This window comes from Macaca thibetana, chromosome 2 (genome assembly GCF_024542745.1).
Source record: "Macaca thibetana thibetana isolate TM-01 chromosome 2, ASM2454274v1, whole genome shotgun sequence".
In the NCBI taxonomy this organism is placed as follows: Eukaryota; Metazoa; Chordata; class Mammalia; order Primates; family Cercopithecidae; genus Macaca; species Macaca thibetana.
In genome coordinates this window covers 33,986,406-34,014,180 of record NC_065579.1, presented here as the reverse complement: position 1 = coordinate 34,014,180, position 27,775 = coordinate 33,986,406, and the positions used below count along the sequence as shown (strand labels likewise).

The 27,775-nt window shown below is 41.2% G+C and overlaps 1 protein-coding gene and 1 long non-coding RNA gene across 13 annotated transcripts in view; both read right to left on the bottom strand.

Moving 5' to 3' along the window:
* Positions 1-27,775, bottom strand: part of NEK11 (NIMA related kinase 11) — a 310,384-nt gene that overhangs the window by 55,456 nt on the left and 227,153 nt on the right. For 6 of the 12 annotated variants that reach the window (XM_050777796.1, XM_050777800.1, XM_050777842.1 and 3 more), the window contains one exon: positions 12,246-12,342. The exons of 3 other annotated variants lie outside the window; for them this stretch is intronic. In XM_050777796.1, the coding sequence (XP_050633753.1) occupies positions 12,246-12,342 (97 nt within the window). Of the gene's footprint in view, positions 1-4,140; positions 4,228-8,548; positions 8,754-12,245; positions 12,343-27,775 lie in introns of those variants that run through there. 3 more of the 12 variants (XR_007722953.1, XM_050777832.1, XM_050777821.1) reach the window with 3 other exon arrangements.
* Positions 1,649-4,129, bottom strand: LOC126947199 (uncharacterized). The gene is made up of 3 exons (XR_007722965.1): positions 3,875-4,129; positions 2,860-2,963; positions 1,649-1,735 (listed from the first exon to the last, which is right to left on the bottom strand). It is a non-coding gene; the product is annotated as an uncharacterized LOC126947199 (long non-coding RNA).

Below are 27,775 nucleotides of genomic sequence, written 5' to 3'. Positions count from 1 at the left end.
CTGGAAAACTCCCTCAGTTGTCTGCTTCAATCAAAGGCCCTGTGTTTTAACTGCTGGTGTCAAGAATTTGGATCCTTTGACTTGCAGAGACAATGTTAAGAAATCAGAGTTCTCTCTCCCGCTTTGGATGACAGGTGAGGCAAAGATAGGCATGCTCTTTCCCATTTCTCCAAGCTGTGCTGCACCATGACAGTGAAATCAGTAGCACTGAGTTTGTCTTATCAAGAACCTCTGGGTGATAACAGACCATCCTGAGAATAATCTGTGTGAAATTCAGGTGTGCCCTGGACCAGTTGTTGCTGAGATATAAGCTGTGGTGCTGCTGGCAGGTCTGGAACTGTGCACCACCTAGAACCTGAGACCTAGGCACAGGAGTGGACAAAAATTTCTAATGGGAGAGCATAAGGCTTGTCCTCTTTATCTGTCATAGGTGACACTAAGCAAAAAAGTTTACAAACCAAATCCCATCAATCACCTCTGTTCCACAGGTGGAGGTCCTTTGGAAGGCATTTGATGCTAGTGCCACGGTCTGTGCGAGTGCCTTCCAAACACTCATACCTATGCCTCATGACCAAGGGAGAAAAGGGCCTGTAAGAAAGTCCTTCCACCACAGATAATAAAAACACCTTATGTTATAGACAGAACTGTGTATCCCCCAAATTCATGTGTTGAAGTCCTAACCCCCATTACCTCTGAATATTTGTATATTTGTAGACCAGGCCTTGAAAGAGGTGATTAAGTTAGAACAAGGCTGTTATTGTGCGCCCTAATCTAATCAGACTGGTGTCCTTATAAGAAGAAATTTGGACTCACAGTGACACCAGGGACATGGGTCCACATAGAAAAAGGACATACGAGAACACTGAAAGAAGACAGCCATCTAGAAGCTAAGGAGAGAGCTCTCAGGAGAAACCAAACCTGCTGGCACCTTGATCTTGGATGTTCAGCCTCTAAAACTGTCAGAAAATACATTTCTGTTGTTTAAACAACTTGGTTATGGTACTTTGTTATGGCAACCCGAGCAGACTAATACACCTGACTTTTCTGATGAGTTCTGATGAGTAGCTTTAATCTGGGAGGGGACAGGAACATTTTTAATCTCCATTTTATAGTTCTATAATTTATTTATTAATATATACCCTTTCATTTCACAAAGCATTTGAGGGAGCCTAAAAGAACGTATGTTATACTATACAAAACATTACACTAATTAGTTGAAATCGGGGTAGAGGAAAAATAAAATCAGGGAAGTCATAATCTAAGAGTAAGATTAACACAGAAACGCATACCATATAGGCCAGGCACGGTTGCTCACGCCTGTAATCCCAGCACTTTGGGAGGCCAAGGCAGGCGGATCACCTGAGGTCGGGAGTTCGAGACCAGTCAGACCTACATGGAGAAACCCTGTCTCCACTAAAAATACAAAATTAGCCAGGCATGGTGGTGCATGCCTATAATCCTAGCTACTCAGGAGGCTGAGACAGGAGAATCACTTGAACCCGGGAGGTGGAGGTTGCGGTGAGCCTAGATCATGCCATTGCACTCCAGCCTGGGCAACAAGAGTGAAATTCCATCTCAAAAAGAAAAAAAAAAAAAAAAAGGAAAAAAAAAAAAAAAAAAAAAAAAGAAAAAGAATTGCATACCATATAATCTTTGAAGAGAGAGGTAAATTTGATTCTATGATTCCTAGTGGCCAACGCAGAAAAGATGATCAGTATGCTCACCAACTCAAACCCTAGGATTAAAAACAAACTTGCTACTCAGGAGAAACAACTTCCCAGATACTAAGACAGCAGAGAAAGAGAATATTTCAATGTAGAGGAGGAAAACCTGAAAACATGGCATGATACAGAAGGTGACAATATCTCTTGTCATATCCTTAATTGAAATCAACAGCATGAAATCAGAGCACACTCAGGACAAACAACTGGGAGTGAGAGCAAGTGGGCAGAGGAGACCTCTGTCCCCTTAAATGTCATGGTCATGAAATGGGTGGATCCAGCAGTAAGATTTAGAAGATGGGGAGAAATTGGTGGTGGTCATATCTTTCCAGCTAACCTTTATGAATACGAAATTTTGCCACTAGGTTTTTTATGAATATTGGACAGCAAAGGACTAATGATAGTTTCTATGGCAGGAACATGGAATGCATGTAAATCTGTATCATGTCCAGAGAAAGGGATACGCCTGGGATGAAGTGGAGAATATTAAGGCAAATCAAAATCTCAGCCTTCCTTACATAATATTACTGGTATAATAGTGTTTTCCAAGGGCTGAAATGCCACGAGGAAGTACAAATCAAAATGCTCTGGAGTTAGACCAAGGTGGGCCGGCTCAGCTTGGCATCTGGAGGATTGAAGGACTTGTGGCAAGTAGGTCAAATCCACAGTCTTTCCCATGTTGACAGAGGGAGGTTAACATTTCTGAGATACTCTTATGATTCAGATATCACCTGGGCCTTAAAAATCTTAGATAGAAGTAGGCTTGAAACAAAGATCTTCGGCAGGGCGTGGTGGCTCACTCCTGTAATCCCAGCACTTTGGGGCGCAGATCACCTGAGGTCAGGAGTTCGAGACTAGCCTGGCCAACATGGCGAAACCCCATCGCTACTAAAAATGTAAAAATTAACCGGGCATGGTGGTGCATGCCTATAATCCCAGCTACTCAGGAGGCTGAGGTGGGAGGATTGCTTGAACTCGGGAGGCAGAGGTTGCAGTGAGCTGAGATGGCACCACTGCACCCCAGCCTGGGTGACAGAGTGAGACCCTGTCTGAAAACAAACAAACAAACATCTTCGGACCATCCTTGAAACAGATTAAGTGGCCAAATTTGGGTCCCATTCCCATGATACACCCTTACCTCTTGTTCTGGAGGCAGGGATCTCTGTGTCTGCTAAACAATCCTTGGCTGCACCAAAGAGCATGCCTACTCCTATGAGATTACCTTTCCCTGCAGTCCAGCTTCTATGGGCACAGATGGACAGAAAAAAACTGCTATTTCATATGGACTGGGAAATACTAGGGCTCTAATATTCTTCCAGTTTTTCTAAGGTTTCGCCCATTATTCTGCACCTGACTCTACCCAGAGTGCTTCTGGCTGCTCTGTTAGCACATTCATGTTGCACAAGGGTGACTTACCTGCATGTGCCCCTCACACCCAGAAGGGCTTAATGAAGGACAGGTGCAATTCCTTGATTCTACCCCCGCCTTATCAAGAATCCAAAATAATCTCTTTGAAAATTTTTTTTGGTCAGTATCTTCAAACCATACTGTCAGAGTAAACCTGCCTCCTTTCTGAGGTCCCAGGCACTGGGAGCCCAGATATGGCAGTTTATTCTGAGAATTGAAAGGTTCATGTTGCATGCTTTTTTTTCTTTCTTCTTTTTTTATTATTATACTTTAAGTTCTAAGCGCAGGTTTGTTACATATGGGTACATGTGTCATGTTGGTGTGCTGCACCCATTAACTCGTCATTTACATTACTTGGACACAGGAAGGGGAACATCACACACCGGTTCCTATTGTGGGGAGGGGGGAGGGGGAGGGATAGCATTAGGAGATATACCTAATGTAAATGACGAGTTAATGGGTGCAGCACACCAACATGGCACATGTATACATAACAAACTTGCACGTTGTGCACATGTATCCTAGAACTTGAAGTATAATTAAAAAAAGAGAGGCTTCTTTAGAGTTCCTGATGAGATCTAGACTTTAGCATCACTCAGCTCCCACTGTTCCCATCTCATCTTGGCAGTACTTTCCAGTTCTGGTTTTAGAATTAACTACACTTCTATTTGAAATGTCGTCTTGCCACTTACTAGCTATACGGCAATGGGAGGGTTTCTTCACCTCTTAAAATACAAACTCTTTACCTGTAAAATGGAGAGTCCTCTGCACCTCACAGGTATATGGTGAGAACTTCATGGAACAGAAGGCGTCCGGCTTAGCACACTCCCTGGCACAAACGAGGCATGCATTGAAAGCAAGTTTCCCTCCATATAAACACTGGTATGGCTTTGGTCCCGTTCAAAAACTGAGCTGGTACGATTATAAATGTCATGTTACTACCCCATCTTGGGAACATTTTTAGCAAGTGCTTAATGTTTCACCATCAGTTTTACAAGCGATAGCTACTGTACCATGAGCTATATATCAGGTTAACAAGAAGGACGACAAAGATCACGGACTTCTCATGTTCTGTTTAGATCTTCCTGTCGAGATCTTCCTGTGATTGAAAGTGAAAGAAAAATTTCAAGAACTTGTGAACTGGCTGAGACTGAATCAGTTATGAGGTCTGACCTCACTGTTACTTATAGAAACTCCCTGTGCCTTCTGCAGCCTCTAAATAGTTGACTTCAGCCCTCACGGCAGCACGCTACCAGGGCTGTGCCCTGACCTGGGTAGGAGAACAGGCATCTATGACACAGATGCAAAAATACAGAAACCTGCTTTGAGCATCAGCAGTGGCATGCACTGTGGTAGCCATTTGATATGCCAGGGCATGAGACAGCTCCATGAAGATCACCTTACCCCTCATCTTCCTCTATAAATACTATAGACACAATGTCCACATGTAGGAGAAGCAATGCTCACTTGGGCATGATGTGCATGTCACTACACTGATCTCTATGGCATTAATAATGCCAGACTCATGTCTGATCTCTAGGCATTAATAATCTAAAACTGATGACACCAAAATCAGCAGCCCTGGAAAGGTGATTCCTCCTAGATATTAGAGATGTAGAATACCACAAATCCCCACTCCTCATTAAGATAATTTAAACAAAAATCTCTGGCTAAATAGCTAAATGAGAAAAAAAGTATCACTTTTATTAATCTTTGCAAGCAACACCATTTGACTCCCAGTAAGCAAGGTTTCTGGTAAGCTGTGTTGGACATCTCAGCTGAAACCTGAGGCTAAAAGCGGTTTCTTCCCTTCCACTCCAAATTTAGATTTGGGGACATTTTGTGTACTTTAATCTCAAGTGTGTTTGCTGTAAGACATGAAAATATAGCTTCCTAAGTTCCAAAAAATATACCAAAAGCAAGTAAAATAGACCACGCAATGAAGTATTATATTTGTAAAAGACAAAAGTAGATATACAATAGATGGATGGATGGATAGATTAGATAGATAGATAGATAGATAGATAGATAGATAGATAGATAGACAGAATAAACTCCAAAAGTTTGATAACGTACTTTGTGGGGAAACATCACTCTCATACATTGCTGGTGGGAATACAAAGTGGCTTTTGGAAATATCTACCAAAATTATGTATGCATTTATTCTCTAAGCAATCTCACTTCTAGAAATCTATCTCAAAGATAAACTGGCAATAAAACAAACAAACAACCCTGAATGTGCAAGGCTATTCATTACAGCACTATTTGAACTAGCAAAAGATTGCAAATACTCAAATGTCCGTCATTAGGTTACAGATTGAATAAACAATAGTACATCTACACAGAGGAGAATCTGGAAGCTTTAAAAAGAAGTGAAGCATATTGCCATATACTACTGTGCTCCAGCATATATTACTAAACAAAGGAGACAAAATGTGTATAATATGTTACCAATTTCTTAAGCACTAGGAGAGAGGTTCATTTATCTGAATATATTTTTAAATGAAAGTATGAACCATGAAATTTTTAAACATGGAAGGGAGGAAATAGGGCAAGGGATCAAGGATAGAAGCTAGTCTTCATTAACTATGGCTTTTAATAGATCTGACTTTGGACCCATGAAAACGTTACATAATTAACAAAAGTAATAAAACAAAAGCAGTTTCAAAAAATGTGAAGCAAAAGAAGTCAATAAACCTGTGAATACCCACACACAGAGTGTGATTCAGCTGAGTGTAGACCAGCACATGCATGTGGGGAGATTACTGAGCTGAGAGAGAGAAGGACACGAGTGGGTGAGATAAATTGGTACTTGGAGCTCACATTGTGCCATGAATAGTGCCTCTTCAGACCTTCATACTTGCCAGACTGGTAAACCTGGCCATTCATCAGCCATTGCATAGAGAACCCAGAAGGGTCTTGCTGCAGTAATGGGAAATAACCAGCTGCAGCCTAAATGCTGCCCTGGTCCCACATAACAAAGCTCAAAAGTAAAAACCAAAAGTATCAAACTGCTTCCAAGCAACTAAAACAAAGATCTAGGCTATTTATTGGAATACAAAATTATCCAGCACCCAAACCGGGTGAGTTTAACTCACAATGTCAAAGACATCAAAATAATTAGTATAACTCTACTCTACTTATTAAATAGAGGAAATATTGAGCATGTTTAGCAGAGACAAGGAAGATGTAACAAAAAGACTGAAACCAAACTTCTAGAGATGAAAACTTAAATGTCTAAGATGAAGAATACACTGAATGTTCTAGTCAATTTTGCTAGGAATCTCAAACTGCTTGTAATGTCTATTTATAAACATACACTGAATGAGATTAACAGTAGATTAGACATTGCAGAAGAAAAGATTAATAAATTTTAAGACATAGCAAAAGAAACTATCCAAAATGACACACAGAGAGGGAAAAAAGCCTTAAAAAAAGAGCACCAGTAAGCTATGGGACAACTTAAATAGCCTACTATATGTGTAATTGCCATTCCTAAAGTGGAGAACACGTATCCCTACAAAGATTAATTTTTTTCTTGTGCTCACTGCATGAATTGGCAATGCAAAGGCGATTCAGAGAATGTCACCAGAGAATGATGCCATCCCTGTCATTAAACTGTTTCTTAGGGCCCAGATGTTTTTCAGGTCCCTGACTTTCAACTGGAAAAGTGGGCCCAGAAGCTCCCCCAGATTCTCGGGACTTTTCCATTATTAAGCTTTTTAGTGAGGTGGATCTGATCCCTAGAAATCTCACTAGAGCAAGATGGAAGGAGCCTACCTCTACTCACACTGTTCTCAGGAACTAAGGCCTCCCAGCCATTGCAAAAAGCTGACAAGTCTGACAGGGAAACCAGCAGTTTAGCCTCAAAATTTTCTGGGTAGAAAGTTCCTCTAACAGCAGACTCTTACTGGGGCCAGAAACCTTCGGGACAGTTGCTAGTGAGATGCCTGTGACTTTAATGCCAGACCTGAGTCTCCTTGTGACAATTCTGTGGGGAATGAAGTTATTCAAAATTACAAGGCTCTAGCATGTGACTATGCATAGATCTAGATCCATATTCATAACTACTATCCAGTTACAATGGGGGTCTATGATGCTAAGCGATGATTTCAGTAATATGACATTGTAAAAAGGAAAAACCATAGGGACAGAAAGTAGACCATGGTTGTGAAGTGCAGGGTATGGTGGGAGGAGCTGACTACAAAGGGGTAGCACAGGGAATCTTCAGGACAGAGAAATGTTCTATAATCTTGATTGTGCTGATAATTATATGACTATTTGCACTTGTCAATGTTGATAGAACTGTTTACTAAAGAGTGAATCTTATTGTATACAAATCAAAACTTACAGAACTATATAAAAAGAGGTGAGTTTTGCCACAGGTAAATTATATACTCCTTATTAAAATAAATGGAAAATAAGAGTATTTATTTTATTTTATTTTTTGAGATGGAGTTTCACTCTTATTGCCCAGTCTGGAGTGCGATGGTGTGATCTCAGCTCACTGCAACCTCTGTCTCCTGGATTCAAGTGACTCTCCTGTCTCAGCCTCCCTAGTAGCTGGGATTATAGGCGTGCGCCACCATGCCCGGCTAATTTTTGTATTTTTAGTAAAGAAAGGTTTCACCATGTTGGTCAGGCTGATCTCGAACTCCTGACCTCAGGTGATCCACCTGCCTCGTTCTCTCAAAGTGCTGGGATTACAGATGTGAGCCGCCACTCCCAGCATAAGTAAATTTTTAAAAGTCAAAAATGTTAGGGCCTTAAAACATAAATATATAATACATTTTATATAATATTTGATTTTTATTAAGACTGATACTGATTCCAACTCACATTCTGGTAACAAGTGTCTCAAACTTTAATGCGTATATGAATTTCCAAATAGTTTAAAATGCAGATTCTGATTCAGGAGGGATGAGGCCAGAGAGTTTGTATTTCTCACGGGTTTCCAGATGATGTCCCTGGTGCCGGTCAGGGACCACACTCTAAGTAGTAAGGCACAGGACACCAGTGGTCTCACTTGATGTATAAAGCTGAGGCCAAGAGGATAATTCATCTGGACAGAGCAGGCCCTTCATGTACATTGCCTTGGCCTCTGTGAGTTAAAGGACCAGTCTTAGTCACAGTGTGCCCCTTGCCCTCCTCAGAGCTGAAAGCTGTCCAGCTGTCATTCCATAGGGTCTCCTTTTTGGCCTCTAGTGGGAACATGGAGTCAGGCCTGGAATTTAATCTGGCTTGAGGCAGTTAAAATAAATAAATAAATAAATAAAACTAAAAAAATTTTTTAAAAAAGCTTTTTTGAACAGAAACCCTTCCCTGAGAGCAGAAGTTTCAGGAGGACCACGGAGCCACAAAGGCCCACTTATCCACCCATTCACCCATCCATCCACCTACCTGTCCATCAATTCACCTACCCATTCATCATTTATCTATCCATATTATGAATCGCAACCTCTCTTCAAATGTACATGGAAATTCCTCAGTCAGAAAAGAAGTCAACACTGACTTCTTGTCATTCTGCCAACATTCCAATGACTCTGAGCAGTACCACCTAATAACTTCTGAGAGCTGGCATTGTCTGTGCACCAGTAGGCGAGTTTCATTTATGGAGTAGTCTCCCTGCAAGAGTGAGAAGTGGCTGTGGCCAGAAGTCCAAGTTGGAGAACTGCAAATGGTTGGAATTTGTATTAAACAACTTCATGGCATTTTCTCAGAGAACTGGCACTAGCACTTTTTGCATGCTAAAAAGATACTACATGAATGTTTTAACAAACAGCTGCTTCACTTACCAATGCCCTCAGGTATAAAACATCACTAATACATGTCAACACCTTCAGATACTTGGCTTGGGGATTTTCAAAGTGAAGCAACCACACACATATTGAGAGTCTAAGTTGTTAACATTTATTGAGCACTTACTATGTGCTATAAACTATTTTTAGTGCATTTCATATATTATCTCAACTCACCCTAATAACAACTCTACGAGGCAAAAATCATTATTAGTCCCACTACACAGATGAGAAATCTGAGGCCCAAAGAGTTTGGTTAACTTGTCCAAGGATACATATTAGTCAGTGGCAAAGAGGGATAAAAATCCCAGCAGCTTGCCCCTTGCATCTTCCCTCCTGACCACTGTGCTAGGGTCTACTCTATGCCTGACATTGTATATATTAATACTTACAAAGCCCCAGGGCCCCAGTTTAGAGAACTTGGAGAAGGATGTCAGTATGATCACCAGGTGTTTTGCCACCCAACTTCTTCATAGAGGAGATGACAAAGTCATTTGCCTGATATCCTTAAACTGCCACACACTAAGTAAGCCTTCAGGCATTACTTACTGAGCTGGAAGGTTCCTTCTCACCTAGATCTCGCCTTTGCTTATGTAACAATGGGGAAGGCTGTGGAGAGGGCAGGTGTGGTAGGGAAATTTAGGAATTCGGTTTTGGAAATCCTGAGCTTGAGATGCCTAATGGACATTCAAGGGAAAATGTCAAAGAACAGATTAAAATTCACATATTCACTGAAATATTTATAGATATAATATATGATGAATAGGACTTCCTTAAAAGTAACATGTGAGAACAGGTGGAAGTATAGAAAAACAAGATTGGTCATGGGTGATAACTGTTGAACCGGTTGGGTTGATTAGTCTATAGAAAAATTATACTACTCTGACTACTTTTATTTGTGGCTGAAACTCCTATAATTAAATGTTTAACAGTTCAGGACACACAATATTTCTTATGTAGGCTACCACCAAAAGTGTGTAACCTGAAGCTCACGATAAGGAAGGAACAGACAAACCCACAGTAAGAGATATCTCACAAAACAACTGGCCTGAACTCTTAAAAAATGTCATTGTCATGAAAGACGAAGAATGATGGAGGAACCATTCTAGAGTAAATACACCAAAGAGACGTAGCAACTGAGTGTAATGTGTGATCCTGGCTTGTATCCTGAATTGGAAAAACAATTGCTATAATGGGTACTATTGGGATAATCAATGAAATCTGAATATGGATTTGTATATTAAATAGTGTATGTACTGATGTGAAATTTCCTAAATTCAATCATCAGACTGTGATTATATAAGAGAATGTTCTTGTTTTTAGAAGCTACACATTTAAATACTTAGGGATGAAGAATTGTGATGCATGGAATCTATTCTCAAATGGATCAGTAATAATAATAATTTATAAGTGTATATGTGTATATACTATATAGATAGATATAAAGAAAAATTATAAAAATGTGGCAAAATATTAACAACTGGTAAATCTAGATGAAGTCTATACTGGTAAATACAGAAGTCAACATCTTGCTCAGTCACGGCCCCTTCCCAGAGTGGCCCACATGCAATGTCTGATTGATGGGGTTACGAAGGCCCTCTTGTCCCAACTCAGGACAGTCCTGCAGGGCCATCTAGCCCCATAATTCCCTATGGGGTTGGCAGAGGCCTCTAATGACCTGTGTCACAGCTTGACTTCTCCCTAACTAGTCTGCTTCCTTCCTCCTCCTTTCCACAGGTGTTGGTCTCCAGAAGATTCCCTCACAAACCTCCTCCTACACATTAATTTCCATCTCTGAGTATGCTTCCTGGGTATCCAGCTGTGGCAATTAACATGACCATTTTACAGATGAAGAAACTGAATCTTAGAAAATCACTTGTGAAAGGTTAGACAGCCATTTATTAGTGAAGCCAAGACTCAGACACCAAATCTGCTGACCTCCAGTTTCTCCTCCTTTTTCTTTACCTCTCCAAATTATATCACTCTGTGAAGGCTAAATCTCTGCTTCTCCCAGAGGCCTTCCAACTTCCCCTTTCTGACCTTAGAGCTCTCATCATCTATTTGGCTCATGGTCACGCTCCCATTTGGGGACTGTTATTAACTATCCCTTCATATTACATAACCATTATGTTGTCACTTAACGTTCTGCATTTTAAGTTTTGTGTTGTCTCTACATTATAATCTCTATGGAGACAAATGTCATTAACTGTTCTTCTTGGCATCCCAATAGTTGAGATTCATATGCTGAGCATGCAGTATATCACTGTGCAGAGAAAATCACTGTGCGGAGAAAGAACAGCAAGATTTCCTCTCTCTGGCTGGCTTCTAAGTCTTTGAAACTGAGAAAACACAACATGCTCAAATGATACGCAGCTTTGCAGCCTTGATTTCCTTTTTGTCTTTTCTGGAATGGCATAAGGAGTCACAATATAAAATATAAAAGGATGGCAGGTTATTGCACTAAAGGAGCAATACCATCCACGGGGGAATAACTCAAACTGCATTAGCCCACATTAAAAAGGTGAGCCAGAAAGTACTTGGTCAATTACAGTAAAGCAATAAGGAGAAAAACAACACACTAGGAATAAAATCATTAGAATGCATCTTGGCCAATTAACTTGGCAAAATATTTTCATTTTAATTATTTAAAACATTTCATAATATGCTCGGAAGTGGGGTATAGTGTACTTTGCAAAAGTAATGAAGTCTTAGATCAAAAATCTGACACGACATTGTTAACTTTTATGGGTAAAATAAGCAAACCACTTTTCTTTTCTTTAAAGACTATCAACTGGGAAATTAGCAACACCTTCTATATTATCTCCTCCAAGCAAGGAGAGGTGGAGGTAGCTTCCCTCTACAGAGGGAAAAATTAATCCAAACTCCTTCACTTCCAGTTTCTGGGAATCACTTCTTGCCATGGTAATTATGTTATTATATGACCACTCTGGTACAGGTAGGGTTGGAAAACAGTAAGTATATAAACATATTAACAGCTTTAGGCTTGGAAATAATTTTCAGCATTTTTTTTCCTTAGCTTGCAAACATTAGTATGGATGAGAATGTGCTGTGCTGCAAGAATACTATAAGTGCAAATCAACTGAAAAATAATTCTTGCCAAACTTCCCTAATTATTCAACCAGCACCGATACAGAAAGTGAATTTGAGAGAGAAGTTTCTAATTTGGAGCATCCTAGTCCCAGGTATTTTGTTACAGCAGCACAAATGGACTAAGACAGTATCACATGACTGGGTCACACACTTGGTCAATATGCTTTAACACTGCACCTTCCTAGGGGGCAGGCAACATGCTACTTACTCCCTCATGCGTTTCATCTTGGTCCTGGCCATCACACTGTTGAAAATTGTTGGTCCTGGGGACACGTCTGCAGCCATGCTGGGAATGGTCTTTGTGTCTGAAAATCAATGCACAGCCCTTATTGACTTCATCAGCAATCCTGCAACTTCGAGGCAATGTTCAAGGGCAATCAGAAAACAGAAGCTAATCCACCTTTGCCACATGGTAATGCTACATTAATTAGAGATGAATTCAATTATAACATGCACATTAAGAAGATTTATTCCAAATGACAAGATTATTTACAGTTTTAATATGCACAAGGCATTCCAGGACAAAGCCTCTCTCACAAAGGATTGTTTAAACAAAACATCATTATTTCAAAGATGAGCTTTTTATCCTAGAAAACTCAGGGGGAAATGTATCTATAGAAAAGCAAGTGTTCCCGAGGACCCTTTGGCCATTCTCTTTCAGCAGGTGTGGATGTTTGACTAAATGACTAGGAATTTTTCTAATAAGCTTAGTTTTCCTTTCATCTTAATCTTATACCTGAGCATTAGCTTTTTTGCAGTGGAAAGCAAAATGCTTAACAGAGGTACAGCAGAATGGAGCAGAAGGCCAAAGTTGTGTTCAGAAGGTAGAGTTGGTAATGAAAGTTGAGGTGTAATGAAATCTGCTGAGAGAGCTACAGTTTTTAATGAAACATCCTGAAGGCTCTTATAAAACAAGTTGAAACTGAGGGAAAGAAACATTCCATCAACTGAAACAACACTACTTTCCATTAAAAAGCTAAAACTGGGCTGGGCGCAGTGGCTCACAACTGTAATTCTGGCACTTTGAGAGGCCGAGGTGGGAGGATCACCTGAGGTCAGGAGTTTGGGACCAGCTTGGCCAACATGGTGAAACCTCGTCTCTACTAAAAATATAAAAATTAGCTGGGTGTGATGGCACATGCCTGTAATCGCAACTACTCTGGAGGCTGAGACAGGAGAATCACTTCAACCTGGGAGGCGGAGGTTGTCGTGAGCCAAGATTGCACCACTGCACTCCAGCCTAGGTGAAAGAGCGAAGCTCTGTCTCAAAAAAAAAAAGAAAAGGCTGCTAAAACTGGCCCATTAGCAAGAGCTCAGGGCAATCCATAGAGCTGAATTTACAATTTGGCCCTGTGCTGCTCTTTCCTCCCCGAAACTGGGGGCAGAGTCCTCCCTGCACACTTCCTTAGATCTCTTATAAGGTACTTTGTACCCCATCAGTAAAAACTGTCCACTCTAATGATCATTTATAAATTATATCCATGCAGTTGCTATGTCAGAGAGAAGAGACTCATGTTATGAAATTCCTGTTCTTTTCTCAACATATCTCATATAATATGTGCCTGCCTGACTTAGGGACCAAGAAGCAAGGTGGAGTCCCCATCTTACAAATTAGTAAAGCTTTTTCTTCTTTCTTTTTTTTTTTTGAGACGGAGTTTCGCTCTTGTTGCCCAGGCTGGAGTGCGATGGTGTGATCTTGGCTCACCGCAACCTCCACCTCCCGGGTTCAAGCGATTCTCCTGCCTCAGCCTCCTAAGTAGTTGGGATTACAGGCGTGTGCCACCATGCCTGGTTAATTTTGTACTTTTAGTAGAGACAGTGTTTCTCCTGTTGGTCTCCTGTTGGTCAGGCTGGTCTTGAACTCCTGACCTCAGGTGATCAGCCCACCTCGGCCTCCCAAACTGCTGGAATTACAGGTGTGAGCCACCATATTTGACCTTTTTATTTTTTTTTGAGACGAAGTTTCACTCTTGTTGCCCATGCTGGAGTGCAATAGTGAGATCTCGGCTCACTGCAACCTCTGCCTCCTGGGTTCAAGTGATTCTCCTGCCTCAGCCTCCCAAGTAGCTGGGATTACAGGCTCCCGCCACCATGCCTGGCTAATTTTTTTATTTTTAGTAGAGATGGGGTTTCGCCATGTTGGTCAGGCTGGTCTTGAACTCCTGACCTGAGGTGATCCGCCTGCCTCGGCCTCCCAAAGTGCTGGGATTACAGGCATGAGCCACCGCCCTATTTTTAAAATTTTAAAAGTTAAATGCAAATTCTAATATGTCTCACATACACCCTCTTTTTGCACCACCTGCTGGGGCATGCATCCCACTTTGAACTTCTTGCTCCTATAGGTATAATTGAGATGAATATTCTCCAGCTTAATTCTGTGCCAATCTCTGATCTTTCCTTAGACTAGATCCCTAGTTATGGAAATACTGAATTGACAGCGACAAATCTTGTAAATGGCATAATACAAATTAACAATGTGTTGCTCATAGTACATTCACCAATTATGACTTCATGATAAAGACACAAGTACCAGAGACTGATTGCTCCTATTTCTCTCACTCCTGGAGATTATCCCTTCCACACCTGGAGAAGAAATTTGCCTCAGCCCTCACTGCAACCGGACAGCAGCTTTCTGTCAGCTCCAACCTTCCCACTAGCTCTGGCCAGGACAGATACTTTTCCCCAGGGAAGCCTGGGGAGTGGGCAAGAGGAAGGCATAGGGGTTTATTTCATATTCCTCTTGGTTGCTTTTTAAAATAATTTTTCCTAGAACCTAAATAGTTACTAAAACAAAACCAACCATACCATGCCAAGTAACTCACAAACAGGCTCAAAAATCCGTTCTGCCAATAATAAAAATAAAGTGCTCCTTTCCCATCTTTTCCAGAGCTAGCAAGTTTTGAAGACTTATGCAAATAAAGGTCAAAGCAATTTCCAGAAGAGCTGTAATTTATTTTAAGCTGGCTACAGTTCCCCTCAATAAGGCACTCAGTGCTGCTAGGAAAGATGCTAAGCTAAGCCCAAGGTAGAAAACAGGGCAAGTGTCATTTCAAGCAACAGGGTTGGCAAAGCTTGATGCTCAGAGCAATTCCTTTTTCAGTGTTTCTTTCTTTCTTTTTTTTTTTGAGACAGAGTCTTGCTCTGTCGCCCAGGCTGGGGTGCAGTGGCCGGATCTCAGCTCACTGCAAGCTCCGCCTCCCAGGTTTAGACCATTCTCCTGCCTCAGCCTCCCGAGTAGCTGGGACTACAGGCGCCTGCCACCTCGCCCGGCTAGTTTTTTTTTTTTTTTGTATTTTTTAGTAGAGACGGGGTTTCACCGTGTTAGCCAGGATGGTCTCGATCTCCTGACCTCGTGATCCGCCCGTCTCGGCCTCCCAAAGTGCTGGGATTACAGGCTTGAGCCACCGCGCCCGGCCCTTTTTCAGTGTTTCTTACCGGCCAACTTTCTTTCCCTCTGCATCCCATCTTCCAACATGAATAGCAGTTGCTTTATGTCAAAGAAAGGGACAATTCATTTAACAATCATAATGAAAATAATTGGGGCTAGAATCATAGATGTCCTCCAATAGGTCACTGAATCCCAGAGTGTGTTCTAGACCACTGCTTCTCAAACTTTAATGTCATACAAATCATCCAGGGATCTTGTTAAAATGCAGACTGTTCTTTAGTAGGTTTGGGTAGGACTTGGGATTCTGCATTTCCATAAGTTCCCAGGTGATACCAATGCTGCTGGTCCTGCAACCACACTTTGAGTAGTAAGGCTCTAGACAGGCCAGCTACATAATTTGTGGGGCCCAGTGCTAAATGACAATGCAGAAATCCTTGTTCAAGAAACAAGAGAAAAAAGCTGGTTTTTGGGGGGATCTGTATTTGTCTGTGGACCTGTCATTGTGCTTTTCGTTAGGTATTTAATGCCATTCTCCCTCGAGAACTAGGACAGATACTCTGCAGAGGAGTATAGACACTTATAGGGACCTGGCAGTCTTACTTCACCCCAAGTCTTCCTCAGTATTACCTAGGACCACACTGGGAATGGAAGGTTGCAGTAGTTATGGGGTGGGGATTAGGAGTGGGTGGCAGAGGAACCTTCCCAGGTAGATGTCTTAAAGGCAAGACAGCACATGAGCAAGGCTTTAAGCCCTGAGCCTGTGTCCACTGTCTTACCAGCTTTCACTCATAAAATACAAATTCAAAGACAAAATTTTATGAAACCCCTTGTGTGGGCTCCTTCCTGAACCTGGGGTCCTGTGTAACTGCACTGGTCTCACATCCATGAAGCCCTGGTTCTAGAGCTCTGCTTTCTTAAAGCTCTGCTTTCTGAAAAAATAGCTGAATCCTTAATCCCCATGTTAATTTTTAAAAACTAATTTTGGGCAGACGGCTGAATAAGAAGAACTCCGGTCAGCAGCTGCCAGTGAGATCAACACAGAAGGTGTGTGATTTCTCCATTTCCAACTGAGGTAGCCGGCTCATTTCACTGGGACTGGTTAGACAGTGGGTGCAGCCCACAGAGGGTGAGCCAAAGCAGGGTGGGGCATCACCTCATAGGGGAGGTGTAAGGGGTCGGGGAACTCCCTCCCCTAGCCAAGGGAAGCTGTGAGGGACTGTGCTATGAGGAACGGTGCACTCTGGCCCAGATACTATGGTTTTCCCACGTTCTTCACAACCCACAGACCAGGAGATTCCCTCGGATGCCTATGCCACCAGGGCCCTGGGTTTCAAGCACAAAACTGGGTGGCCATTTGAGCAGACACTGAGCTAGCTGTAGGAATTTTTTTTCATACTCCACTGGCACCTGGAAGACCAGCGAGACAAAACCATTCACTCCCCTCGAAAGGGGGCTGAAGCCAGGGAGCCAAGTGGTCTAGCTCAGTGGATCCCACTCTCGCAGAGCCCAGCAAGCTAAGATCCACTGGCTTGAAATGTGTGCTGCCAGCACAGCAGTCTGAAGTCAACCTGGGATGCTCGAGCTTGGTGGGAAGCGGGGCATCTGCATTACTGAGGTTTGAGTAGGTGGTTTTCCCCCCACAGTGTAAACAAAGCCACTGGGAAGTTTGAACTGGGCAGAGCCCACCGCAGCTTGGTAAAGCCTCTGTAGCCAGACTGTCTCTCTAGATTCCTCCTCTCTGGGCAGGACATCACTGAAAAAAAGGCAACAGCCCCAGTCAGGAGCTTAAAGATAAAACCCCCATCTCCCTGGGACAGAGCACCTTGGGGAAGAGGAGGCTGTGGGCACAGCTTCAGCGGACTTAAATGTCCCTGCCTGCTGGCTCTGAAGACAGCAGCGGATCTCCCAGCACAGTGTTCAAGCTCTGCTAAGGGACAGACTGCCTCCTTAAGTGGGTCCCTGAACCCCATGCCTCCTGACTGGGAGACACCTCCAAGCAGGGGTCCACAGACAAATACAGGAGAGTTCAGGCTGGCATCTGGTGGGTGCCCTTCTGGGATGAAGCTTCCAGAGGAAGGAACAGGCAGCAATCGTTGCTGTTCTGCAGCCTCCACTGGTGGTACCCAGGCAAAAAGGATCTGGAGTGGACCTCCAGCAAACTCCAGCAGACCTGCAGCAGAGGGGCCTGACTGTTAGAAGGAAAACTAACAAACAGAAAGGAATAGCATCAACATCAACAAAAAGGACGTCCACTCAGAAACCCTACTTGAAGGTCACCATCAAAGACCAAAGGTAGATAAATCCATGAAGATGAGGAAAAACCAGCACAAAAAGGCTGAAAATTCCAAAAAATCAGAACACCTCTTCTCCTCCAAAGGATCACAACTCCTCACCAGCAAGGGAACAAAACTGGCGGGAGAATGAGTTTGACAAATTGACAGAAGTAGACTTCAGAAGGTGGGTAATAACAAACTCCTCTGAGCTAAAAAGGCATGTTCTAACCCAATGCAAGGAAGCTAAGAACATTGATAAAAGGTTAGAGGAATTGCTAACTAGAATAACCAGTTTAGAGCAGAACATAAATGACCTGATGGAGTTGAAAAACACAGCACGAGAACTTTGTGAAGCATACACAAGTATCAATAGCTGAATTGATCAAGTGGAAGAAAGGATATCAGAGATTGAAGATCAACTTAATGAAATAAAGCATGAAGACAAGATTAGAGAAAAAAGAATGAAAAGGAATGAACAAAGCCTCCAAGAAATATGGGACTATGTGAAAAGACCAAACCTATGTCTGATTGGTGTACCTGAAAGTGACAGGGAGAATGAAACCAAGGTGGAAAACAATCTTCAGGATAGTATCCAGGAGAACTTCCCCGACCTAGCAAGGCAGGCCAACATTGAAATTCAGGAAATACAGAGAATGCCACAAAGATACTCCTTGAGAAGAGCAACTCCAAGACATGTAATTGTCAGATTCACAAAAGTTGCAATGCAGGAAAAAATGTTACGGGCAGCCAGAGAGAAAGGTCGGGTTACCCACAAAGGGAAGCCCATCAGACTAACAGCGGATCTCTTGGCAGAAACTCTACAAGCCAGAAGAGACTGGGGGCCAATATTCAACAATCTTACAGAAAAGAATTTTCAACCCAGAATTTCATATCTAGCCAAACTAAGCTTCATAAGTGAAGGAGAAATAAAATCATTTACAGACAAGCAAATGCTGAGAGATTTTGTCACCACCAGGCCTGCCTTACAAGAGCTCCTAAAGGAAGCACTAAATGTGGAAAGGAACGACTGGTATCATCCACTGCAAAAACATGCCAAATTGTAAAGACCATCGATGCTAGGAAGAAACTGCATCAACTAATGAGCAAAATAACCAGCTAACATTATAGTGACAGGATCAAATTCACACATAACAGTATTAACCTTAAATGTAAATGGACTAAATGCCCCCAATTAAAAGACACAGACTGGCAAATTGGATAAAGAGTCAAGACCCATCAGTGTGCTGTATTGAGGAGACCATTTCACATGCAGAGACACACATAGGCTCAAAATAAAGGGATGGAAGAAGATCCACCAAGCAAATGGAAAACCAAAAAGAGCAGGGGTTGCAATCCTAGTTTCTGATAAAACAGACTTTAACCGACAAAGATCAAAAGAGACAAAGAAGGCCATTATATAACGGTAAACGGATCAATTCAACAAGAAGAGCTAACTATCCTAAATATATGCGCACCCAATACAGGAGCCACCAGATTCATAAAGCAAGTCCTTATAGACCTACAAAGAGACTTAGACTCCCACACAATAATAATGGGAGACTTTAACACCCTGCTGTCAACATTAGACAGATCAACGAGACAGAAAGTTAACAAGGATATCCAGGACTTGAACCCAGCTGTGCACCAAGTGGACCTAACAGACATCTACAGAACTCTCCACCCCAAATCAACAGAATATACATTCTTCTCAGCACCACACTTATTCCAAAATTGACCACATAGTTGGAAGTAAAGCACTCCTCAGCAAATGTAAAAGAACAGAAATCATAACAAACTGTCTCTCAGACCACAGTGCAATCAAACGAGAACTCAGGATTAAGAAACTTACTCAATACTGCTCAACTACATGGAAACAGAACAACCTGCTCCTGAATGACTACTGGGTAGATAACGAAGTGAAGGCAGAAATAAAGATCTTCTTTGAAACCAATGAGAACAAAAACACAACATATCAGAATCTCTGGGACACATTAAAAGCAGTGTGTAGAGGGACATTTATAGCACTAAATGCCCACAATAGAAATCGGGAAAGATCTAAAATTGACACCCTAACATCACAATTAAAAGAACTAGAGAAGCAAGAGCAAACACATTCACAAGCTAGCAGAAAAGGCAAGAAATAACTAAGATCAGAGCAGAACTGAAGGAGATAGAGACACAAAAAAAACCCTTCAAAAAATCAATGAATCCAGGAGCTGGTGTTTGGAAAAGATCAACAAAATTGATAGACTGCTAGCAAGATTAATAAAGAAGAAAAGAGAGAAGAATCAAATAGATGCAATAAAAAACGATAAAGGGGATATCACCACCAATCCCACAGAAATTCTACCATCAGAGAATACTATAAACACCTCTATGAAAATAAACTAGAAAATCTAGAAGAAATGGATAAATTCCTGGACACACACACCCTCGTAAGACTAAATCAGGAAGAAGTTGAATCCCTGAATAGACCAATAACAGGCTCAGAAATTGAGGCAATAATTAATAGCCTCCCAACCAAAAAAAGTCCAGAACCAGATGAATTCACAGCCAAATTCTACCAGAGGTATAAACAGGAGCTGGTACCATTCCTTCTAAAACTATTCCAATCAACAGAAAAAGAGGGAATCCTCCCTAACTCATTTTATGAGGCCAGCATCATCCTGATACCAAAGCCTGGCAGAGACACAACAAAAAAGATAATTTTAGACCAATATTTCTGATGAACATTGATGCAAAAATCTTCAATAAAATACTGGCAAACCAAATCCAGCAGCACATCAAAAAGCTTATCTACCACGATCAAGTTGGCTTCATCCCTGGGATGCAAGGCTGGTTCTGTTTATATGATGGATTGTTTTATCCATCATATAAACAGAACCAAAGACAAAAACCACATGATTATCTCAATAGATGCAGAAAAGGTCTTCGACAAAATTCAACAGTGCTTCATGCTAAAAACTCTCTAAACTAGGTATTGATGGGATGTATCTCAAAATAATAAAAGTTATTTATGACAAATCCACAGCGAATATCATACTGAATGGGCAAAAACTAGAAGCATTCCCTTTGAAAACTGCCACAAGACAGGGCTGCCCTCTCTCACCACTCCTATTCAACATAGTGTTGGAAGTTCTAGCCAGGGCAATCAGGCAGGAGAAAGAAATAAAGGGTATTCAATTAGGAAAAGAGGAAATCAAATTGTCACTGTTGGCGGACATGATTGTATATTTAGAAAACCCCATTGTCTCTGCTCAAAATCTCCTTAAGCTGATAAGCAACTTCAGCAAAGTCTCAGGATACAAAATCAATATCTAAAAATCACAAGCATTCCTATACACCAATAATGGACAAACAGGGAGCCAAATCATGAGTGAACTCCCATTTACAATTGCTTCAAAGAGAATAAAATACCTAGCAATCCAACTTATAAGGGATATGAAGGACCTCTTCAAGGAGAACTACAAACCACTGTTCAACAAAATAAAAGAGGACACAAACAAATGGAAAAAGATTCCACGCTCATGGATAGGAAGAATCAATATCGTGAAAATGGCCATACTGCCCAAGGTAATTTATAGATTCAATGCCATCCCTATCAAGCTACCAATGACTTTCTTCACAGAATTGGGAAAATCTACTTTGAAGTTCATATGGAACCAAAAAAGAGCCCACATTGCCAAGAAAATCTTAAGCCAAAAGAACAAAGCTAGAGGCATCATGCTACCTGACTTCAAACCATACTACAAGGCTACAGTAACCAAAACAGCATGATACTGGTACCAAAGCAGAGATATAGATCAATGGAACAGAACAGAGTCCTCAGAAATAATACCACACATCTACAACCATCTGATCTTTGGCAAACCTGACAAAAACAGGAAATGGGGAAAGGATTCCCTATTTAACAAATGGTGCTGGGAAAACTGGCTAGCCATATGTAGAAAGCTGAAACTAGATCCCTTCCTTACACCTTATACAAAAATTAATTCAAGATGGATTAAAGCCTTAAATGTTAGACCTAAAACCATAAAAACCCTAGAAGAAAACCTAGGCAGTACCATTCAGGACATAGGCATGGACAAGGACTTCATGACTAAAACACCAAAAGCATTGGCAACAAAAGTCAAAATTGAAAAATGGATCTAATTAAACTAAAGAGCTTCTGCACAGCAAAAGAAACTGCCATCAGAGTGAACAGGCAACCTACAGAATGGGAGAACATTTTTACAATCTACCCATCTGACAAAGGGCTAATATCCAGAATCTGCAAAGAACTTAAACAAATTTACAAGAAAAAAATCAAACAACCCCATCAAAAAGTGGGCAAAGGATATGAACAGACACTTCTCAAAAGAAGACATTTATGCAGCCAACAGACACATGAAAAAATGCTCATCATCACTGGCCATCAGAGAAATGTAAATCAAAACCACAATGAGATACCATCTCACGCCAGTTAGAATGGAGATCATTAAAAAGTCAGGTAACAACAGGTGCTGGAGAGGATGTGGAGCAATAGGAACACTTTCACACTGTTGGTGGAACTGTAAACTAGTTCATCCATTGTGGATGACAGTGTGGCAATTCCTCAAGGATCTAGAACTAGAAATACCATTTGGCCCAGCGATCCCATTACTGGGTATATACCCAAAGGATTATAAATCATGCTGCTATGAAGACACATGCACATGTATGTTTATTGTGGCATTATTCACAATAGCAAAGACTTGGAATCAACCCAAATGTCCATCAATGATAGGCTGGATTAAGAAAATGTGGCACATATTCACTATGGAATACTATGCAGACATAAAAAAGGATGAGTTCATGTCCTTTGTAGGAACATGGGTGAAGGTGGAAACCATCATTCTCAGCAAACTATCACAAGGACCAAAAACCAAACACCGCATGTTCTCACTCATAGGTGGGAATTGAACAGTGAAAACACTTGGATACAGGGTAGGGAACATCACACACCAGGGCCTGTCGTGGGGGTGGGGTGGGGGGAGGAGGGAGGGATAGCATTAGGAGATATATCTAATGTAAATGACGAGTTAATGGGTGCAGCATACCAACATGGCACATGTATACATATGTAACAAATCTGCACATTGTGTACATGTACCCTAGAACTTAAAGTATAATTTTAAAAAGATGGGCACATATACACCATGAAATACTATGCAGGCATAAAAAAGAATGAGTTCATGTCCTTTTCTGGGAGATGGATGAAACTAGAAACCCTCATTCCCAGCAAGCTAACACAAGAACAGAAAACCAAACACAGCATGTTCTTACTCATAAGTGAGAGTTGAACAATGAGAACACATGGACTCAGGGAGGGAGACATCACACACCAAGGCCTGTTGCGGGTTGGGGGACAAGGAGAGCGATAGCATTAGGAGAAATACCTAATGTAGATGACGGGCTGATGGGTGCAGCAAACCACCATGGCATGTGTATACCAAAGCTGCAGCTTCTGCACATGTATCGCAGAACTTAAAGCATAATACAAAAACCTTAATTTTGCCTTTATTAAAATACTAGTAAGTCAAATCCAGTAACATGAAAAAAGAATAGTATACCTTTTCTCCTAAGATCAGGAATGAGACAAGAATGTCTCTCTTGCCATTTTTATATAACATTGTACTACAGGTTATAGCCAGGGAAATTGGGCAAGAGAAAGAAATCAAAGGAATCTGAATTGGAAAGGAAAAAGTAAAATTATCTCTATTTGCAGATAACATGATTTTGTATATAGAAAATCTATGTCCTAGAGAATATGATAGGCATATTCAAGTTTTCTATTTCTTTTTGCTAAAAAAGTATTTGTGTATTTATGTTTAGAGACAGACTCTTGCTATGTTGCCCAGGCTGACTTTGAATTCCTGGGTTCAAGTGATTCTCCCACCTCAGTCTCCCAAGTAGCTGGGAGTACAGGTGCACATCCCTGCATTCAGCTTTCTATTGCTTCTGAGTCAGTTTCAGTAATTTGTGTCTTTCTAGAAATTTGTCCATTTAATTTATCTGATTTGTTGGTATACTGTTGTTTGTAGTATATGCTTATAATCCTTTTTATTTCTTTAAGGTTAGTAGTAATGTCCCCTCTTTCATTCCTAATGTATTAATCTGAATCTTCTCTTATTTTGTTGGTCAGTATTTGTTGATTTTTACAAAGAACCTATTTTTTTGTTTCACTGACTTCCTTTATTGTTTTCCCATTCTTTATTTTGCTTATTTCCACTCTGGTTTTTATAGTTTTCTCCCTTCAATTTGCTTTGGCTTTAATTTGCTTGTCTTTTTCTAGTTTTTTAAGCCATATATTTCATATGCTCAATAGGTGGGAGTTAAAATCAAAAGCAATATAAATAGTAGCTGTGATTCTTATAAAAATCTTGCAGTCAATTAAGAAGATGGGCTATCTATAAAGATGATCCCTAGCAGTACTACGGAGTACATATACATAAGACACTAGACTACGTATGGGGCATGCAAAGAAGTATAATGAGGTCTGTGGAAAAAGCAATAGCCTTCAAGTTAGGGGACCACAGTTATTCTTTTAGTTCTCTCACCAGCTCAGGCCACCTCCCTGGGTCTCACTTCCCTCATTTTATATTTCAGTAGTTTCATTAGACTGAAGGCCTTCCCTCAATTCTGACATTCTGTGTTCTGATATAAGACATAGGTCAGAGGTATAGCATTTACTTGGGAAGACAATGCCTGTGCTAACAAAGATAAAGAACAATCAAAGGAAACAAATGCTACGAAGCAAATGGCTGGGACCAACAGTAAATGTTATGAGCATTATGTCAGGCAAGATCATCCTGAAGTCTCTTTTCTCATCTGCGAAATATAGAATGATGAGGATTATGACACTTGACAATATCCCATGGGGATGTTTTGACAATGAGATGAAAACAAAATGATACGAAGACACATTAAACAATTGGATACTGTGTTTCCTGAGTGCAAAGCACAGCTCATAATAATAATGTTGTCAGGATTCCTCCTACTTCTATGGTCTCTCACCAGCAAAGGCATTTTCCTTGAAGGAGTGACAGCTTGATAATTCTGACATTTCACCAACAGAGAGAGTTTCTCCTCTCATTTCTTCGAAAATTTTCTTCTAAAATTTCCCTTTACCCATTTCAGTTGCTGGACAAATGACCTTGATCACAAAAGAAAAACCTGTGTTTGCCCTCCCTGCTAAACATCCTGCCATGTGGGTAATAAAGAGCTGATGCAGGGACCGCAGAGGTGGATATTTTGGCAAACAAGATCTCGCTTAAGCACCTGAGACATTGCTTACTCAGGAATCCTCACAGACACTGCCCTTGGTGCACTGTACATTTACAATGCTTCTTACCTAATCTTTAACCCTCCTCTTGCTCTTAATTTCCTAAGGAATACTTAGGAAATAGCAGTTACTTGACTGATACCAGTCTTTGCCAAATTATTGCAAAGCCATATCCTCATGGCTCATATTTCTCCTCCTACTCCTCGGCATGGGACGTGATGGAAGATTTGCCTAGATCAAGGTCAGCAAAACTTTTTCTGTAAAGGGATGGGTAGTAAATATTCTAGACTTTATAGACCATAGAATTTCTGTTGCAACTACTCAAGTCTGCTGCAGTACCATGACAACAGCTATAGGCAATAGGTAAATGAATGAGCATGGCTGTGTTCCAGTAACGCTTTATTTACAAAAACAGGCAGTGAGACAGGTTTGGAATGCAGGCCATAGTTTGCTGACCGCTGGCCTAAATGATAGAGATTCATCATGATTCTGAGCTGGATGTGACCCTAGAACGCTTCAAGTCAAATTTCTTCATCTTACAGGGGTGGAGGCTAAGGCCAAGAGAGGCTGTATGACTTGCACATGGTCATAGAGCTATAATGGAAAGGGGCAGAGCCTAGACTAGAACTGTGGTTTCCTGACTCCCAATGTGAGAGTGCTCTTTCTAACATCCCATAGAAGTGCCATACCCAAATAACAAGTTTCACGTGATAATTTTTAAAAAATAAGATCATCAGACAAAACTCCCCCTCTAAAAGGTTGAAATTTGGGGTGATCATTATGTCTTCCATCTCATTTCTCCACCTCTCCAGAGGACAGCCCCATGACTTATTATGAGGGGCTGCGAATCAGCAGGGCAATGTGAAAGCTGCTCTACTCTGCTGAGAGGCTTAGCTGACCCAAACTTGGTGAAGATTTTTCCTTAAGCTTCTCCCGTGACAACAGTGAACAGCAAAATGGCAATAAAACTGTCAAAGAATCTGCGAAGCAGGGTAGTCTCTGTGAAGCAGGGTAGTCTCTGCACTGTCTCCCTCAACACCCCAGAAATGGAGATGCACTACGCAGATCCTCCTTGAAGGAAGAACTTGCTACCCTAACTGCTGGGAGTAGACAGACAGCCTCCAGCTGTGGCCCCTTCAGGAACTTCTTTAGCCACAGAAAGCTGCCTTGCCCCAAATCATGACTTTCCAAGTAGCAACCTTTAATGACTGATCATGGTAGAGGGTAGAGAACCGAACCATTATGGCCTTTGCTGGCAACTCTGATGGGACTGGAGCTCCCTGTGGATTTGGCTAAGGCTTGTCAGGCCTGCATGACTGCTCAACTTCTCCCTCTGCCTCATCCTGCATCCTTCTCCTTATGTCCACAGGGTCAATCCCAAGGGCACTCCTGCATAAAAGTGCTGCCTACTCAACTCTGTCAGAGACTGCTTCCTAGAAAACCCAGCCTAAAGGTTGAAGTGGATAAGGTTGAGGATGGAGATGATTGTTTTGGTTCCTTTAACAAGGTGGGTATTTGATAAGAGCAGTATTAGAAATAATGACATGACCATTCCTCCCACTTCTTGTCCACCCCCAGCTCTTTCAGAGAATTGATGTTATTGGTAGAGGACAGAAGCCACCGCCAAGGAAGTTGTTGTCAACCCTGTAGCATCAGCGGTGTCAATGCCAAACCACATTAGGAGGCTGGACTAGAAAAGCACGGGAGGAAAAGGAAGAAGGTGGTCTAGGAGAGAACGGCCTCAAATGCTTTCCAGTAGGAAGGGAGCTGGGGCATATTAGGACAAGTATGTGAGCTGGCTTACAGGACTGGGGTTTGAATCCTGATTCTGTGATGTTTGGAAAGGTAAAAATCTGTGACTCGGTTGCCTCATTGATACAAAAAAACAAAACAAAACAAAACAAAACCCTATCTTCTACGACTCTAGTAAAGCTTAAATGTATATTAAACTTATACATAAATGTGCATTATTGCTACAAAAGACCCAAGGCAAATTTACACTGCCTCCCCATGATGTCCACCACAGTGCTTTGCGCGAAGCAGCTTCTCAGTATATCAATAGGACCCTACTGCCTACACCAAAATTAAATAGTTGGGAAAAAGTGGATCAACTTGGGAAAAACAAACTTGCTACTTATAGGAAATATGAAAAATACCAGAAGATAGAAAATAAAATATTTTTACTATGGTTATTTCACACTGCAAATATTCACCTGAATTTTATAGATGATTAAAAACAAGAGTTAAGGAGTTTGGAAATTCTTGTTTCATTTTGAATACAACAGGAGAAACCTCTAAGAACAGTACCTACTAGTAAAAGGAAGAGAGGAAGTGTCTGTTTTTTGGATTGACATTCAGTAATTAAATGTGGATATAGGCTAAGATGAGATTTGTGGAAGCCAGACCCTAACTTTTTCATTTGTGCTTTCCCTGTGGAGACAGTAGCCAATGTTTGGGGAGTTTAATTATTCTTATCTGCCAACATGAAGAAACTTAGCTTTAAAAACAAAACCTGCTTTTCTGTAATAGGAGGTTGATCTGGTTTCAAGACTGATTCAAATACTTAAGGAAAGTGTATCAGCAGTACTTCTTCTTTTTAAGTTTTCTTAAAAAAATTGTATTTTATTTTATTTCAATAGTTTCTGGGGAACAGGTGGTTTTTGGCTATATGGATAAGTTCTTTAGTGATTATTTCTGAGATTTTGGTGCACCCATCACTACAGCAGTGTGCACTGTACCCAGTGTGTAGTCTTTTATTCCTCATCCCCTCCCAC